At 32.6% G+C, this 17883-nt stretch overlaps 3 protein-coding genes and 1 long non-coding RNA gene across 4 annotated transcripts; 1 reads left to right on the forward strand and 3 right to left on the reverse strand.

The window, feature by feature from the left end:
* Window positions 1–928: 928 nt before the first annotated feature.
* Window positions 929–3912, reverse strand: LOC108217049 (two-component response regulator ARR12). The gene is made up of 8 exons (XM_017389901.1): window positions 3831–3912; window positions 3120–3266; window positions 2794–3045; window positions 2622–2702; window positions 1461–1858; window positions 1280–1363; window positions 1094–1145; window positions 929–1008 (listed from the first exon to the last, which is right to left on the reverse strand). Exons 1-8 carry the CDS (start codon window positions 3910–3912, stop codon window positions 929–931), a joined length of 1176 nt encoding a protein of 391 aa, XP_017245390.1.
* A 1923-nt stretch (window positions 3913–5835) lies between these two features.
* On the forward strand, window positions 5836–6375 carry LOC135152354 (uncharacterized). Its single transcript, XR_010291424.1, has 2 exons — window positions 5836–6018; window positions 6071–6375. It is a non-coding gene; the product is annotated as an uncharacterized LOC135152354 (long non-coding RNA).
* A 1112-nt stretch (window positions 6376–7487) lies between these two features.
* Window positions 7488–9197, reverse strand: LOC108217050 (uncharacterized). The gene is made up of 2 exons (XM_017389902.1): window positions 8997–9197; window positions 7488–7688 (listed from the first exon to the last, which is right to left on the reverse strand). Exons 1-2 carry the CDS (start codon window positions 9195–9197, stop codon window positions 7488–7490), a joined length of 402 nt encoding a protein of 133 aa, XP_017245391.1.
* Window positions 9198–12213: 3016 nt separating this feature from the next.
* LOC108218277 (uncharacterized) lies at window positions 12214–13931 on the reverse strand. Its single transcript, XM_017391177.2, has 4 exons — window positions 13282–13931; window positions 12817–12906; window positions 12634–12701; window positions 12214–12497 (listed from the first exon to the last, which is right to left on the reverse strand). Exons 1-4 carry the CDS (start codon window positions 13891–13893, stop codon window positions 12362–12364), a joined length of 906 nt encoding a protein of 301 aa, XP_017246666.2. The 5' UTR covers window positions 13894–13931; the 3' UTR covers window positions 12214–12361.
* Window positions 13932–17883: the final 3952 nt, after the last annotated feature.

A 17883-nucleotide genomic window follows, 5' to 3' on the forward strand; every position in this document is an offset into this window, starting at 1 on the left:
CATCTTTCAAAAATGACTCAGTCTTTTAATGAAGTTCAAATCTAAAATGTGTTTCAGTTGACCCCTCAAAGCCAAATACTAAAGCTTAATTTTGGCTTTGATGACTATTGTGACAGCACTAGGTCATGTCAAAACTTCAACAATTTGGATTTTTTATGCTAGCATTGTTATCAAACACAATAGAAGTAAGAACACATAAAAAAAATGTAGAAATCCCTTAACTGGTAAGAATTGATTGGGTGCTTCACTCAACATTCTAGAATATCAAAACCTCAAATTGATGACACAAGTTTCTAGTGTGTATCTCTCACAATTCCTAGGCATAACTATATTTATAGCCACCACAAATAAGCTAACCCTAGTATAGTTCAAATTATATATATGTTGATTATCATATTTTCCTATCTCGAATTCAAGTCCAACCACAATTATTATTTCTACAAAATCCTATTTATGAATATATTTTTTTTTAACTTTTTTAGAAATTCAGGATGTATCGAACAAGCTTCCCCATTATATAGCGCCCAACCTCTACATTTATCACATACATAACAACTTCTATAATTCCGGTTGTGATGATTATTTCACACAACTACACCCAAGAAAAGAAAAAAATGGAGAACATATGTCATAAGAGTATTAATCTAATCTCAACCGTAAATAAAAAAATGATAAATAAGGATTAAGATGTTAAAATATAGAGAAGAAGTAGTAAATTTTTTCTTGTTCATAATATTTTTGTAAAAAACAACTTAGAACATCAACTTGGATAAGCTTCCATAGTTTAATAAAGTTTAAGATAAACACATCTGTTGTTGAAAACACATCACAATAGCAAGTTTTCTCTTTGTAGTTTCATGTAAATAAATAAGTTGACTTTAAATAAAATTTAAACTTGCAAATGAATAACTTCCATTGCTCACAAGAACTATATATCTCCGCGATTTTGGTCCTTGTCCACATCCTCATCAAATTCAATATTTAACCAGTAGTCGTTGTCACCTTCTCCTGAAATAATTCATCAAAGTGATTCAACGAGTTGAATTATAATATTAATACTCTACTCGAATAGGTTTGGGTCTGGTAAACTTACCCCCAATATTGTTGAACCAGCTTTCATCTGTCATTATTTTACCATCAAGCTCCTACACATACATTACAACAACATTAAAAATTATTTACGCATCAAATTTATATTTTTAAAAATTCAAATTATTATAGTGGTGGTGTAAGATGATTCACAGTTGTGTTGAAATAAAGTAAAACTGCTAAAACATACAAGTGCATCCATAGCTGAGGTGTTTTCAAAATGATTTCCACCAGATGAAATTCCCATACTTGGATCTCCATGCTTATTTTCAAGCTGAATAGATATTTCAAAAGCACAATTAGTGAACAAAAAATACTACTACTTGGAAGAGAAGAGAGCATATTTATAGGAGGTATGTTATGCATCATACTTGACTTAATTGATCATGGTGGAAGTTATTTTCATGAGAGAAATTATTGTTGTCCTCCTCACCCACATCGACTAATTGATAAGATTGGAAGTTATTTTCAAGGTGAACTTTGCTAGGAGGTGTAAAATGATTTCCACCAAGAGGCATATTGGTGTTAGCACTATTAGAATAGTTTTCATGCTCTTGAGCAAGAGGGTTTTGATGGTAGTAGTCCATATGATTGGTCGAATAACTAAGATTATGGATAAAATTCGAAGTGCTGCTTCCAATTATACTACCCATGTTTTGAGTGTGAGCTTTATGTGAATTAACACTTCCGAGTCCCGTTGAAGCTACATTTGTAGAAGAATCAAGTTCTTGCATCAAAGTTGCATATATAGCTCTCCTTGAAGACCCCTCTGAACAAATGTTATAAAAATGTAATTTTAGTAGTAACAAAACTAATTTATTGAAAATATTTAAACTATTGTCATTTATGAAAAGAATTGGCTGGTCACCTATGGTAAGTGGTGGCAGGCGTGGGAATAATGACAACGATCCGTTTGGAGCTCGAGCTGTCATATTAATATTTCCTTGCTTAGGTTGTCTTAGAGGATTGTGGGGTGCTAATTTTCCTTCCCTCTGCTCATTTCTGAGCTGATTAAGCAACACTGTGTCTGGATTTCCAAACACAAATTCTGAATGATAGTTCAGATCTGTCCAATTGGAAAATTCAATGTTGCTCTTGCCAGCCAAAACATGTTTGAGAAACTTTTGATACTTCTGCAATTTAAATATGATTACCAATACGAAAAAATATATATTTATTGTATTTCCATGAAAGCATAATCCTTTCAGAATTAATAGAGAATATATATGTCTATAACATGTCGTATCATATAGCTAATGTTATTTTATCAAAAGAAATGTTTTATTAGAGAAATTATATATAAATTTATAACAATGCAACATTATATAGAAACCTGCAGGTGACTCGCTACATGTCCTCTGGTTAGCCCCTTTACGTTCATGACCTCGAAAATATTTGTAGGTACAGCTCCTGTGTAAAAGTTCATTTGACGTAAAAATTGTCTTGTGAATAATTATCACTTCACATAAAAAGTTATGACTTAACTTGAAATAGGGGTATGATTGTAATTAAAAAAGAAGAGGATCTCTTACTATGATAACCAATAACTAAGATAGCTTCCACAAAACGGGTGTGGAGGTCACTTGTCCAAACAAGTCTTTTTCTCCCTCTCCCTGTATTGAAACCATAATTTGTTATTAAAATTATACATTAGCTATAATTTTATTTTATAAATATTAGTAGCTCTAGCTTCCAAGTTCTTACCAGTTGTATTACCCGAAAGAGTATTATTATCATTGTCTCTATGACTATCAATTACCGCTGTCCGACTTTCTTCTGAGCTTCCATTAATTTGTGTGAGTGGAGTAGTGTTATTGCTCCTAGTTCTCTTCCACCACTCGACAAACTGCCATATGTCTTTAAAGTTATTGGCCACTAATGGCTTGACAAAGAAGCGTTCAGCCCCGTTCTTAATACCTATGCACATAACTTCAGCTCTAGTATCAGCTGATATCACTGGACCAAAAGATCAATTTTAGTTAGTACATTGACAATCAACTTTATTCATTAATTTGTACACATGAACTTACAAATGATCGGCAAGTTAAAATTTTGATTAATTCGTTCTTGAAGTTCAAAACCATTCATCTCTGGCATATGAATGTCCGTTATAACCAGGTCAAAAGATTTGTTCTCAAGCATGCTTAGAGCTTCATGTGCATTCTCTACTGTTGTCACTGAAATTAGTAGTACCCAAAATTGATATTAGTGTACATAAATTAAAAGAGTCGTTAAGAAGACTTAAAAAAATTAAAATTAGGATTTAATTATAATATTATACAAATTTCTTTAAATAATTAATTTACACACTCACATTTGACAAGATAAGAATGAGGAAGATTAAGATATAAGGGAAGAGTGTTTCAAAAAAAAAAAAAGATATAAGGGAAGAGAACCCAAGATGTCATGGCCAAGCGATCATTACACAAATTCAAAAAAATCCAAAATAGTAAGTATATCAAAATTATGGGATAAAAGACAACTAGATTTACCTTGATAATACATTATTTATCAAACAATGACAAGAAAATTATTAAGAAAATCCTAACGTTTCTCTTAATCAAATTAACAACCTTCCTTGCACTTATGAACATGTACACGGTACAAATTTAGGTACTTCAGATATCATTACCCCACAAAAGTGAAACTTCGATAACTTATCTTGGTTTTTCATTTTACATGGTACAATAGAAATTTTCATATATGATTTGACAAAAAATAAATAAGATTCAAAACCTTACCTTGATAACCCCATTTTTCGAGCCATTCTTTGAGTATAAGTAGACATGTTCTATCATCATCAACAGCTAGAATATTATACATTTTATCAATAGGTGATAACAACTCTTGTCACTAAGCAATTTTGTTGTCTCTTCAAACATACATACATGTATATGATATACATATATGAGTGTATATAAAGGATATACCACATAAGCGGTACATATAATTAAAAAAAATATCGAATCTTTTTATTTTTCTAGAATTTTTTATTCACTTTTTTAAGTTTAAATGCCGTTACTTTTCATGTATCTGGTGACTAAAGAATCTCTAAATATCTCAATGTTTTATTGGTATAAATATCAATAATAACAAATAACCATTTCCTAGTCAGTATATACCTTTTACAACTAGCGAACATAGGGGCCGTTTGGACAAGTTTAAAAAAAGTGATTCTTTGTTTGAAGTAAAAAAGTGGATTAGAAGTGAGAAGTAAATAAGTAAATAAAGCGTTTGGAAAAGAAGCAGAAGCTCTAACAGAAAAGCTAATTTTCGATTTTTTAAAAATACTTCCGCTTATTTACACAAACGGGTCAGGGAAACCAAAAGTCAGAAGCATAAGTTACTTGTGCTAAACAAACCAGGAGATAATATGATATCTTTCTAATAATCAAATATTTAATTTAACAAGCACAAGAACGAGAGACCATTAGTGGAAACCAACTTATTAGTGGGCTGTGACCTTAATAAGCCCAATATTATTTTGACAATATAGTAAATTCATAATCTGTTTGGTCAAGGAGGCAAGACGGACATACCCAATCTGTACTATACTATAATAAGCCAACAAGGGTATAATTTGTAATCCAAAGTTTTAGTTATATTTTTTTTTTGGTACTACAAGACTACAAATGTGGAGTCTATTAGTATTATAAACAGTTTCAAATACTAAAAACACTCATAACAATACATTATCACATAATATTTCATTAAAAAAATTATAATGATGTTATAAATAAAATTATAAATATATACAATTTTGAATATCTTTTTTTAACAAGAACCTTTATATAACTATTTTTAACTTTAACGTGATCTATTTCAATATAACCATTACATAACCCTTTCTAACTCTAATCATAAAACTTATTATTGTCAAAAAACCAAGATTACAAAATTACGTTGAAATTCGATTGATTAGATTACTGAATATTTCAAAGGAATTACACGATCGGCTATGTTTGGAAAAGATGAGAATTATCTGATTTTTTTATTTTTAAATCTACGTGTACTAAATTCGGATTAAATGTACTAAGATCCTAATATATATATATATATATATATATATATATATATATATATATATATATTAGGTTTTGTCCATTTTTAAGTAATCGGAGAAAATATAGTCAGTTGAATAATATAATTAAATTAAAATTCAATCCATTAATACTAAAATACTAATAAAATGATGTTAAAATTTAAATTATAAATAATAAATTATAAACTATATACATAAAAGTGTAATCTCTAATGAGCCTAATAAAAAGAAATTACTACCACTATTCTACTATCCAATGACTCTATGAATGCAAAGAGTTTCATAATCACGAGAAACAAATATTACTGTGTTGATTCCGTAGAGTTACATATTTATATAGCTTATATTAGAGATAACAATTGATAGAACCAATACATTCATTTGTAAGGTTAGTTCCAGCTTGAAAGTCAATCAGGAAATTTTTTAAGACAGCCGTTGTTAAGACCCATTTGGCATTGAGGTAAAAATGTTTGATAAATTTTAAAATGAGCTTTTTTTAGATGATAATAGCTAGTTTTGAACAACATTTTCAAATAATTATATTTCTCATACTCTAAGGGGATTTTGTCATGGCAAATGAAACCCCATCTCTCAACTATATCTGTAACACCCCAGTCCCACATCGAGGAGTGTGTGGACTTTAGTTCAGTTTATAAGCATAACTACTACTACCAATTGCACCAACAAATCATGATCTTTTGGGGGCCTGTGGTGGGCTTGTGGATTACCCAAGTTGTTGCAGTTAGGCCAGTATATTTGGGTTTATTTTCGGATTCGGAGGTCGGGACTTGACCCGATTTTCGAAAAAGACTCGGGATTTGACCCGGGTTGTTTCATATGGTATTCAGAGCAGGCTCTCGAAAGCTTGATTCGTCAAGTTGCCGGAGGTGGGGATACGAAGGCTGGTGGTATTATCCCGCAATGGACAGAGATCCGGAGGCGGGGACACGAAGCCAGCCGGTATTATCCCACAATGGCTAGAGAGGTTCGATCTGGGCCTATGGGCTATCCGTTTCGGCCTGACGAGGACGTCAGGAATTTAAGTGGGGGAGTTTGTAACACCCCAGTCCCACATCGAGGAGTGTGTGGACTTTAGTTCAGTTTATAAGCATAAGTACTACTACCAATTGCACCAACAAATCATGATCTTTTGGGGGCCTGTGGTGGGCTTGTGGATTACCCAAGTTGTTGCAGTTGGGCCAGTATATTTGGGCTTATTTTCGGATTCGGAGGTCGGGACTTGACCCGATTTTCGAAAAAGACTCGGGATTTGACCCGGGTTGTTTCAATATCATAAGCAAAACATGTGCCATTGTTAATATATAGTTTCCCCAGCCATTCCTAAAATTAGTACGGAAAATCCCATCAAAGTTTCTGCACATTGCTTCAACAATTGAATAATTTGGTGATTTGGACAACATGTCTGTTGAGGAGTTAATCGGGAGGCTAAAGGCTCATGAAAAGCGGACTCGTGGGCATGTTGAAGACAATGGGAATCAGCTGCTGCTAACTCAGGAAGAATGGAAGGCAAGAGCTCGTGAACGTAACAAGAGTAGAATAAAGTGCTATAACTGCAACATCTTTGGCCACTATGCAGCAGAGTGCAGAAAACCTAGACAAGACAGAAGACAGAAACAAGAAGTGAAAATTGCAAAGGTTGAGGATGATGAGCCAACGGGCAAATAAAAGTGCCAGACGGGCAGAGAAGTTTATAGCCATAGGGGTTCAGTTCAAGCCATACGGGCTCGGTACAATAGTAAGACGGTCTTAGTTCAATAGCCATACGGGCTCAGTTAAAAGCCATACGGGCTGGAAGATTGCATGAGACAAGTTTAGATTAAGGGGGAGACTGTTGGAATATTAATCTAAACTTGTTTATTTTAAAGTTTTATTTTATTATTGTTTTGTCTGTTTTGTTTTGAATAAATGCGCATGTTGCCACGTTCAGGTAGTTTAGGAGAGTCATGGTGCAGTTAGGAGGTGTGGAGCAGTTCTATGGGAGTGTTGCTAGTTTGTAGGAGTTAGTTTTATCATGTTACTATTTAAGTTTCTTTGCATGTACTCCTGTGTTATCTTAGTGGAAATAGCATATCAGTTTTTCTCTCCAGTTTCAAAGCAAACAAGCGTGTGTATATTGTGAATATCAGGCGTGTTAACTTACATGTTACAGATGTGGTGAACAACGATCATTGAATTCTTTTTGTATAATAATCTTTTTACTAAATTAATATCATTTATTAATATCATGTACTATTTTAGCTTACACTATATAAGTATTCAATAAAATAAAGAAATATACCAGTGCACGACGGTCAAAAGAACGCGCGCCTGAGGTGTGAGGTGCTTTCCCCTCTTTTCAGGCAGCCTTCTGGACCACACCGGGTTTCACATAAGGAGGCCTATAATTTGCATAAGTCCCTCCATGAGTAGAAATCCACTCATCAGCTCTTTCCTTATCATCACCAACTGTATGACGCAGGTTATTGCGCATGTGTCCGCGTATATAAGCCCTTGCCTCCTGCTCAGTGGAAACTTTTGGATCCCATGTGTAGTAGTGCTCAGAAATTGAACAAATGGACCATTATCAATCATGAAAAATATATCTATAATTAGATAAGCTTGAAAATATATACGAATAAATGACATACCAAGAACTCCTCTGTACATGTATGCCATAAATTCAGAGAATTCTTTTCGATATCTCTCGTGCCTACACAACCATCTGGCCAAAACACACGTGTGATTGCCAATATATTGCGCAACGCCTTTGAACAATCTATCCTAAAATGTTGCAAGAGAACTTGGCATATAACAATCTTTTTATGGTATTAATAATGATGATAGTTAAACCTCTCTTGATGCTTAGTTTTTCATGAGTAGAAAAGAGTTGCAGACGACTGAGTCTAAATTGTTATTTGAAAACTAAAGGCTTAATGACCTTTTAACCCTCAAAGTTTGGAGGGTTGTTCCGAGTCAGCCTCGATGTTTTAACTCGTTCGATTCAACCCTCCAAGTTTCATGAATGTACCTTTTAACCCTTATACCGGTATGATTTAAAAAACCGGTATAAATCGGAGGGTAAAGTAGACAAATCCTAATGTGGGTAAACTTTGAGGGCATAAGGGTTAAAAGGTACAACCCTCCAAACTTTGAGGGCTAAAAGGTAAACACTTATATTTGCTTCATCAACTCATGCATTCAAACATCTATTCCTTTTATTACAGTGGCTTCAATCACAAAGAAGCACAAAAATCCACATGTTCGTCGTGGTTCTTAAACTAATGAGTCCGCTATATTCCTTAAGATTTTGTATAATAATAGGGTTAAAAGGTCATTAAGCCTAGATATAATCATGAAATGTGTTTGTGTGCTTTCATTCTTGCCTGACAAAAGTAATCCTGATTTAACTTCTGTGTTTGTCTGGTAATTTAATTTGTTATGTGAGAAAATTCTAATGTTAATGGTTTTAGATGCATTTAGTGACTCCTACTAAAGTCTTAAAGTTTAGTAAAGTTGGTCCTTTAACATCTGATCTTGCTTAATTAAATCCGAGTAGAATAAAAGGAAATAACTAGTTTAACTCAAACTTCCAAGCTTAATTCAACTCCTCAGTTCTCCTCGTTTTCATGCTAAAGTATTATGGATCACATTCACCCTGAACCATTTATCATACAGGTTTTGCTCAATCACATCAAAGTTATAATCCGAACTTAATCCAGATGGTACATTAATTCAGATTTTTAAACAAAAATCATATCAATTCAGATTTTTAAACAAAAAAGCGAGAATATGGTACATTAATCCGAACTTCTGTCCGTGATCTGGTTGGGCTCCCCTGTTTGTAAGGCTTGTCATTAGTGTATACCCAAAATTTACGAACTCCATCATCAAAACTGTAACGATCATCAAGTGGTTCGTTGTATGGTTTCTGCAGCTTTATATTATCATCGTTTAATGGCAGAGTAGTAAATCCTTCTGTCGGATCAGCCCGACAAATTCCATTGGGGCTTGTTGAAACACATACAATAATCAACAGCAGCATAGTGTAGTAATAGGACATCTTCATTTCGTTTGTGATTGAAGCCAGTGTAACAAGAGAAATAGATGTTTGAATGCATGAGTTGAAAAAACAAATATAAGTGTTTACCTTCTTCAAAAAAAAAATATAAGTGTTTACCATTTAGCCATCAAAGTTTGGAGGGTTGTACCTTTTAACCCTTATGCCCAAAGTTCACCCTAATTAGGATTTGTCTACTTTACCCTCCGATTTTTACCGTTTTTTTAAAATCATACCGGTATAAGGGTTAAAAGGTACATTCGAGAGACTTGGAGGGTTGAATCGAACGAATTAGAACATCGAGGCTGACTCGGAACAACCCTCCAAACTTTGAGGGTTAAAAGATCATTAAGCCAAAACTAAAAGAACTAGAAAAATTTTGAAATGAAGGAGTTTCATTATATCCATCTTGTTAACAGATTGCTACCTATACAGTTGCCAGTAGGTTAGTTTCTTTCTACAACAATATTGCAAGTTAAAACAGTCAAAATCTAACAAGTAATGTTATTTTGGGTTGAAAAATTAGCTCCATATATCTATGACTCAACGACAATTTTCTGGTCGGTTTTAACTGTTAATCTGATCGAGTTACACATCACTACATCAGAGGCCACTTATCATTTTTTTAAAAATCTCTATTATCTTCCGAACGATTGTACAGGGCTGTTCTGTTGAAGCTGTTTGCATAACCGAACAAGGAACACATGGATATGATGACTACTCTGTAGTATGTACTCATCATGTCTTGAATACATAAAGCAATGTCCTCTGATATTCCACTCGCCTATATCCTAGACTTGAGAAACACTTGATACTGTGAATATTCTTGTTTTTTCTTTGATAGTTCCGTGGAAAAAAAATTTGGTAAAAGAGCTTACTACATTTTAAAATACTTTTTGCAGACACTTAAAAGTTTGTAGCAAATACTCGGGATAGTAGTGTAGAAGTAAAAATAGTAGTTTTTTTCTGAATTTACAAGCCTATGATTATTTTTCATAGTGTAGTATACTTTACATTATTATATTAGATTGTAAAATATGTTAAAACTTCCTTTGCAGCTACTGCCATATTCAGTCCTTGAACTAACTGAAATGTCTTATTCCATAACCACCGGGAATTATTCGTCGAGTGGTCCAACTTCGATCATAAGACATCTATATATGCATGAATAATATTCATATCAATTTCAATATGCATATAAACAAAAATACATAACAACACAAATAAAATTACACATATAAATATTAAAGAATAAGTAAAGATTCATTATATACTTACATTGATTTGATTGGAGTGATGATCGTTGTTGTTATATCATATTTTGTGTGAAATCGTTAAGAAAATTATCTTGCCTTGGTAGAAAAGTGAAGTTTAAAAAGAAGAAAGGGAGGTAGTAGCTACTGCCTGATTATTGACGCTAACTTACGACGGACAGAAAATAGACCGTCATGAGTTCATTTAAATATATTATTCCGTAATGGTCAATTTAAATGTGGCTGGTGGCATTAATTACGGTTGGTGAATTATAAAATTTAAATTCATGAAATTTACAACAGATCTGTACTCTCCGTCGTAAGTTCCAGTAAAACAATGTCGGTCTAAGCATTGGTATTTTTTATTTTTTCTTAAATTAGGGGGAAATATTTGAATAACCGACTTTGCTACCAAGTTATCCGTCGTAATTACTTACGACGGATATTTGATTTCCGTCGTAAATGGACCAGTTTCTTGTAATGTGTTGGATAATTAGGCAACATTGTTGCTTATGGAAATACATGAATTCCTTGTTGTTAAGTGACTTGAGCATGCCATTCATGGACTAAGACTTGGAGGAGAGAATGTAATGGTGTCAATTACTCAAGTCATTCAAGGTAATGCAAATATTTCATTTGGTGTTATTTTGACTATGCAACAAGCCTTGGAAACTTTTATTACTTGGCCGAGAGACATGTTAGCCGTTAGAAACAATAACGATATCCATGTTTTTTTTGCTCGGGTGGTTAAAAGGGTTAATATGTTTAGCATATCTAGTATATGTTTATTTAGTATGCTTATATTGATTATTTTCAAGTGCACTTTTTTAGAGAGCAAAGGTCCTAAGAAGAATATAAAGAAAACATTTAAAGTGAACCAGAGCTTGTTGTTGAGATGGGTGAAAATTACCGGTCAGCATTCAAGCACTTAGTCATTTGTGAGCATGGCAAAGAATGCCTTGACTGATGGCTAAACCAATTTCATTGAGTTAAAGCAAATAAGTCTTTGGCTTTCCAAAGAAGCAAACAATTACCTTATCATATATACATGCAATTTGCTGGGTAGGGAAATAGCTAGGTCAATCATTTGCCTTTATATTCACCAAGTTAAATTTTACAAATATTCTTGTTCTTCCTCTTTTTTTACTTTTTCGCAAATAGTTATAGAATTGAAATGATAACATGTACTCAATATTGCTTAATACTCTCTCCGTTTCAAAATAGATGTCCACTTTCAAAAAATCACACAGTTTAAGAAAAATGGTTGTTCACAAATTAATTCAATTAAATGACCATAACATGTGGAGTGAGATTGATCTAGGAAATATAAATACGAGATATGTGGAGTATAATTTACTTTGGAAATATGATTTTGCATTGAAAGTTGAAGTGGACAAATAATTTGAAACATAATTTTTTTTACAAAGTGGACATGTAAATTAAAACCGAGGGAGTAATATATATTGCTTCTTAAATGATCCCCTGAAAAATAACAAGATGGCTAGCATGATAATTGATAAGCTTCCTAGATCAGAGCACAATTTTTTGTCATTGGATGTGGTAATGAGCAAACAAATGATCACGGGCACTAGCTACATAATTCACCGATACTTTCTCATGTCTTGTGTAACTAGAATTTAGTTCTCCGAGATGATTTTTTACTATAATTCTGAATTTAAAATTTTACTATAATCATCTTGACTTGCTCACTCACGTACTTTTCTTCTTGATTTTGATTTAATAATGATGCAACTTTAATTAGAGATCACAAATTAAGGCACATAATTGTTGAGTAGTACATGAAAAATAGTAACAGCCTTCCCAATATACTACATATAGAATAAACACCGAACTTAATCAAAATTACATCTATTACAACATAGTGAAATATATTTGAATAAACACCCAACTGTAAGGTTTCTAATCTTCTCTGGAGTTTATAATGCGTGAAGAAAGAACCTTCTTTAGTTCGGCGTTGTAAAGATCAGGTTTTTCCATCTGAACTGCATGTCCTCCATCTTCTATGTAGTGCAGTGTTGTATGCCCTCCCAATTGCCTGCATTTTTTATTTTTTGATATCAACTTCGTTTACAATATTTTATATATCTCCCCATTGTGAAAATATTTTTCAAGCTACTCAATTTTCAGAAGAATCATACTATGAAATTAAAGGTTACTAAGAAAATACTTACATTTTTGTCCTCTCAGCAACATTGGAATTGAAAATTTTGTCATCGTCACCCCACACCAGATGAACTTTCTGCTAACAACAAATTATGTTAATATCATATCTAAATCAATTTAAAACAAGAGAGTAGTAGTCTTTAATTAAGCAAAAGGATATTTAGAACATTATTTTAAAATAAGTCACAAACCTGGCTGAGACTAATGGGTTTTACTTCATTATCAGGAATGACCCAAGCTTCCGCCAATTCGGCCTTCTCCTTCCTGTTGTTATAGAACTCCTGCATTAATCAATAAATGAAATTTAAACATTTTAAAGTTTGTTTTGTAAATTACTAAAAGACTGAATATCGTAATCATATTACAAAATTCAGTTTTTTCTAACTAGGCCATTAGTATAAACACACTCAACATAGGCAACTTATCTTGCAATGAAAGACTTATTTGTGGAGAAAATTATATCAAACTCTACTTTTTTTTTGAAATAAGCCCTTATTTTTTGTCAAATAACGAATACGAAACACCTATTTAATATTTATATCCTAAAATTATTAAAATATATATATTTTTAAGAAACAAATAAGGGCTAATATATTTAAACAAAAAACAGTTGCCAATCATACCCTATATTTTAGACATTAAAAATAAGGAATTACCCTGAGAAAATCCTTAGCAGCAAACTGAGGTAAATTGACAGGTCCGTGATTACAGATTGTAAGAAACCTGATAAGCCCGTCAGCTGTTTTTGGCATCAAAAACTCTACAAAATTATCAAACCCATAATGATCCAGCACAACTCGAACAAAGGACTCATTGAGCTCAATAATAGTGTCACTAGCAACAATAAACTCAACCAGTTCCGGATCCAACTTAGCCATCTTGAAGCCTACACATGCACCATAACTTAAGCCAACCACAGTACACTTCTTGACACCCACTTTTCGCAATGCAGCTGCCATAACCTCTGCTTGAAACGCCGTGGACCGCCCCGGCTTGTCGGTGTACGAGCCACCGAAGAAGAGTAGGTCAGGCACGTAGACTGCATGGGTGCTGGAGATCGCCATTACTTGTGACATCCATGAAAAAATGCCATCACCTGCAAAACCATGCAGAAACACCACATTTGGCTTGTTTGCTGATTTTGTTTTCGATGGTACCCATATTTTTATCTTCGTTCCGGGCTCGGTTTCGACTATTTGAGGTGATAATCCGTAAAATTTCATTAGTAGCCATACTACAGGCTTCAAGATTGCAAAAATATTCACCATCTTTTTTTTTTCTTGGCTTTCTTGTAAAGCTGAAGGTGATATTTATACACTCACTAATTATCAAGTTATGGTTTTGCTGTCTAGGAGTGCATGCCCAGCGTTGCCTACGGGTCAACGATGGAGTTCGAATTGATTTGCTAGTTCGATCTTTATCGTAAATAGTATTATTTAAATTTAATTAATGAGGCCACGTTTCAATGTGATGTTGAGAGTTGACTAACTCTAAATAATTAATTAGCTGTAGTTAAACGCTAATTTCTATTTTAAGTTCCTGTTCTTTAATTATATTTTTCGTTCTGCTTAATAGATGATTTGCTTCTTAACAGTATTAAAATACTAAAAATATTTTAAGTTGCCAGTTGTCACTGTTTACGTAACATTTAAAAAAAATGTAATTCAATTGTACACTTCTTTTTATCAGAAAATCAAAACTCATTATTTGTAGTATATTGTACTCAAACTAATTATTTAAGCTTATAATATAAATAAATAAAAGGGCATGTGATCGTGTGTAATGGATATATTATGTTGTAATGACAGAGTTCATATCTTTGCGAATCGATATATTATTCGAAAACAAGCCTATATTTTTAAGCTAACAGAGATCCTAGAAAGTCAATAAATATCATGGCATGGAAATTAAATCTGTCACCTTGATTCAACCTGCAACAATAATCTTTAAGAAGAGCAAGGCCGGTTTTGAGGGAGTGCAACAAGTGCAACAGCACAGGGCCCATGAAAATTTAGGGCCCCCAATTTATTACTACTTCTTTCTATCTTTTGGTATACTCATGATAAATATAATATAATATTAATATCTCTTTAATTTATACTATTATTTTATTTAAACACTAATCAATTCTCAACTCCCAACACCCAGCCATGCACGTCTCTTCTTATTCCTTCTCTCTCCTCACAAACTAGTAGACTGCACAAACAGTAAATCCCACACGGCCACACACGTATTTAAGTCTAACTACTTAAAAAAAACAATATTTCAGTTGTAGTAGTCTAATTTTGTTTATGATATCATGTTATTTTAAATATATTAAAATTTTGTTTTGTCATTTGGAAGGGCCTCATTCTTAAAGTCAGCACAGGGCCTAAAAAAGTCCCAGACGACCCTGAAGAAGAGGATCTACAGAATCACCTTAAATTAGTATTCTATGAACAATATCACCTGGATGATTCTCCTGGGAAAAAAACATGTTATGTTCGATCAATTCTGGCCTAAAAAGACGGCATATGTATATTTTTTTAGCACGTTCGCCAAACCAACATGCATTGTTATGCAGCAGGTACGAAACTATAATCATACCACGCAAAAATTTTGAGTTCTTATAAAAAATATTATAGATAAATTACTATTTTATGAACAATGCCAAACATAGATTCTATAAAAAAAAATTAAAGTTATTATTACTAGAGTATATCCTTTTTTATTTATTTATTTAAATTAATGTTATTCCCATGTAAAACTTTTTAGGCATTAACATTTGGTCTTGTTTTAAATTTTAATTTTTCTAAAAAAATTACTATCATCAAATACATATTATGATATGAATTTATTTCAGGTGACATGTTTTATTTTAATCATATTATTATATTTTTTATGATTTATAAAAAGATAGAAATATTATTGAATATGAACATATTTAAGTTGGCTTGCCGGATGTTCAATCTTTAATACAATTGAAAAAATATTAATTCGTAATTCATCTAACGGGCAATGTTACATGAAACACTAATTAAAATATAATATTGATAGTTATTTAATAAATTAATACAAAACTGTAACATAGATTTTAAATTAAATAACTCTAATTCAAAACTAATTCGTTATTAATTTTTTGAAATATCATGTGTTTTAGTCATTGACTATGATATCAATAATTGTTTAGGAAATAGTAATGATAGCCTTGATAATATTTTTATTATCGACGGAGTTTGTATTTGTGGTAACACATTGTTGGCACCACCTTCTTTGTATTTATCATAATATTTTAATTTGCAAGGGTTGAATTAAATTGTGTAATAATCTTAATTTGACTGATAATATAATATAGACTCCTTATGATTAAAATTATGAAACATTGCATCAATTTAAAGGTTATGTCCTATCCTATATACCAATTTTATTTACACACATGCCTCAATACCACTACACAATAAATGCCCGAAATCATATAATTTTATATTTACATTTTTTAAATGCGCAGGTGCATATATGCATAATATATATGTGTGTTCCCCCTCCGGCCTCTTCTCTTCTTCCTCCCTTGATTTAATCGGTGAATAATAGCATTCACATGTCCTTGAATTTAAGCTTTCACAAATAGTTTCTGCTTCCCTGTGTCTGCATTGTGTCATAGTGGTCGATATACAGCTTCCCCAAAATAAGATTGTATATGGATGTTGTGATTTTCCCCGGTAAAAAACATGATACTATAATTGCATATTTTCCTACCCAGGCTATAACCCATCCTACCTACCAAGTACCATCTAAATACTTAGAAAATCCTTACTAATCAAGAAATCTCAAAACATATGATCAGCGAAAAAAACAACCCTACTAATCAAGAAATCTGAAAAACATATGATTTTAGTGGATGAGGACAACCCACCTAATAGAACTGACAAGGAATTACATATTATCATTAGATAGCCTCATCAACCAACAAAAAGGTCTTTATAAATGTTAGTAATATTGGGTGAGCTTCTACCGGATATCCAACAAGAATTCTTCGATGTTACTTAAGACAATAATAACCCAAAACTTCATTAAAAAATAATCGAAACCTTCAAGAAATATTCTAGAAAAGCCTCCACAGGCAGAGTGATGATTACAATTCTGTGATCACCGATCATTCATAACCCTCAAAATATTCTAGAAAAGCCTCCACAGGCAGAGTGATGATTACAATTCTGTGATCACCGATCATTCATAACCCTCAATGTTGGATGAGGTAAAGAGGTATTTAAAGAAAAGTCCTCGAAATAGAATAATATATTAAGCCAATGATTCCATGATCACCAATTATTCAGTGATCAACACGATAATCCTACAATATGATTTTCCATGCATATACAAACAATTCCCATGATGGGTTTGTGTTATATGTTATGACATGATATTCTCAGACTAGGTACAGCTATTGAGGAGTGCACATCTCAACTAAATAAGCCCTCTAAATTTTAAGGGCCCTCAAATATTTCTGATCCATTTATAGATATATAATATATGAGCAAAAACTAGAAGTAGGGCTTATATCAAAACTTTCATCTTTGAATTTACACCTTCTTTATGGAAAATACATCATCTCTATATTTTTTTTTATTAATATCATCAAGTTGTTCTTGTATAAAAAATTATTATCATTATAAAAAAAATTTAAATTTTTGAAATCATATTATGGCCCCAATTTTTTATATAGCACAGGCCCCCAATGTTTATGACAGGAGTGCAGGTACAGATCAAAGTAACACCAAACATACATAGGCAATGACATTACATCATGGTGCAAACAGTTGCACACAGAAGAACCGCAAGTCAATATGAACAGGAAAACAAACGTGCAAACAGTTGCATACAGAAAAACCGCAAGTCAATATGAACAGGAAAACAAACATGTAAGATAGTTACTCCCACTATCCCCCTCATTTCTTTACGTTACTTTTTGGCACGTTTTTCGACACTCATTTAAAGTATAGTTCCATGATATATTTCTTAATTTTTTTTTTCTCTGAATAAAAGTTTGATGCTTAAACTTTTCTTCAAAAAAAAAAAATTGAAAGAAAGTTATGAAACTATATTTTCCGGGAGCCTCAAAATGCGTGCAAACAGTGAACGTAAACAACCACGGGAGACGGAGGGAGTACTACATTATGGCACTTGCATTTATATATGATAAGTCGGTGCAGACATTAGGCTGGCATATAACTACTTCCACTTTCAATTACTCCCTCCGTCCCCCTGAGTAGTATACATTG

Source organism: Daucus carota, chromosome 4, assembly GCF_001625215.2.
Source record: "Daucus carota subsp. sativus chromosome 4, DH1 v3.0, whole genome shotgun sequence".
In the NCBI taxonomy this organism is placed as follows: Eukaryota; Viridiplantae; Streptophyta; class Magnoliopsida; order Apiales; family Apiaceae; genus Daucus; species Daucus carota.

Coding starts and splice junctions, on each gene's coding strand:
- LOC108217049 (XM_017389901.1), bottom strand. CDS start 3,912: ATGTATAATATTCTAGCTGTTGATGATGATAGAACATGTCTACTTATA. Junction 1,364..1,460: donor ACCATGATCAATTAAGTCAA/GTATGATGCATA, acceptor ATATCTATTCAG/CTTGAAAATAAGCATGGAGA. Junction 1,009..1,093: donor CTGGTTCAACAATATTGGGG/GTAAGTTTACCA, acceptor GAATTATTTCAG/GAGAAGGTGACAACGACTAC.
- LOC108217050 (XM_017389902.1), bottom strand. CDS start 9,197: ATGAAGATGTCCTATTACTACACTATGCTGCTGTTGATTATTGTATGT. Junction 7,689..8,996: donor ATGGAGTTCGTAAATTTTGG/GTATACACTAAT, acceptor TCAATTTCTGAG/CACTACTACACATGGGATCC.
- LOC108218277 (XM_017391177.2), bottom strand. CDS start 13,893: ATGGTGAATATTTTTGCAATCTTGAAGCCTGTAGTATGGCTACTAATG. Junction 12,907..13,281: donor CTGCTAAGGATTTTCTCAGG/GTAATTCCTTAT, acceptor TGATTAATGCAG/GAGTTCTATAACAACAGGAA. Junction 12,702..12,816: donor AACCCATTAGTCTCAGCCAG/GTTTGTGACTTA, acceptor TGTTGTTAGCAG/AAAGTTCATCTGGTGTGGGG.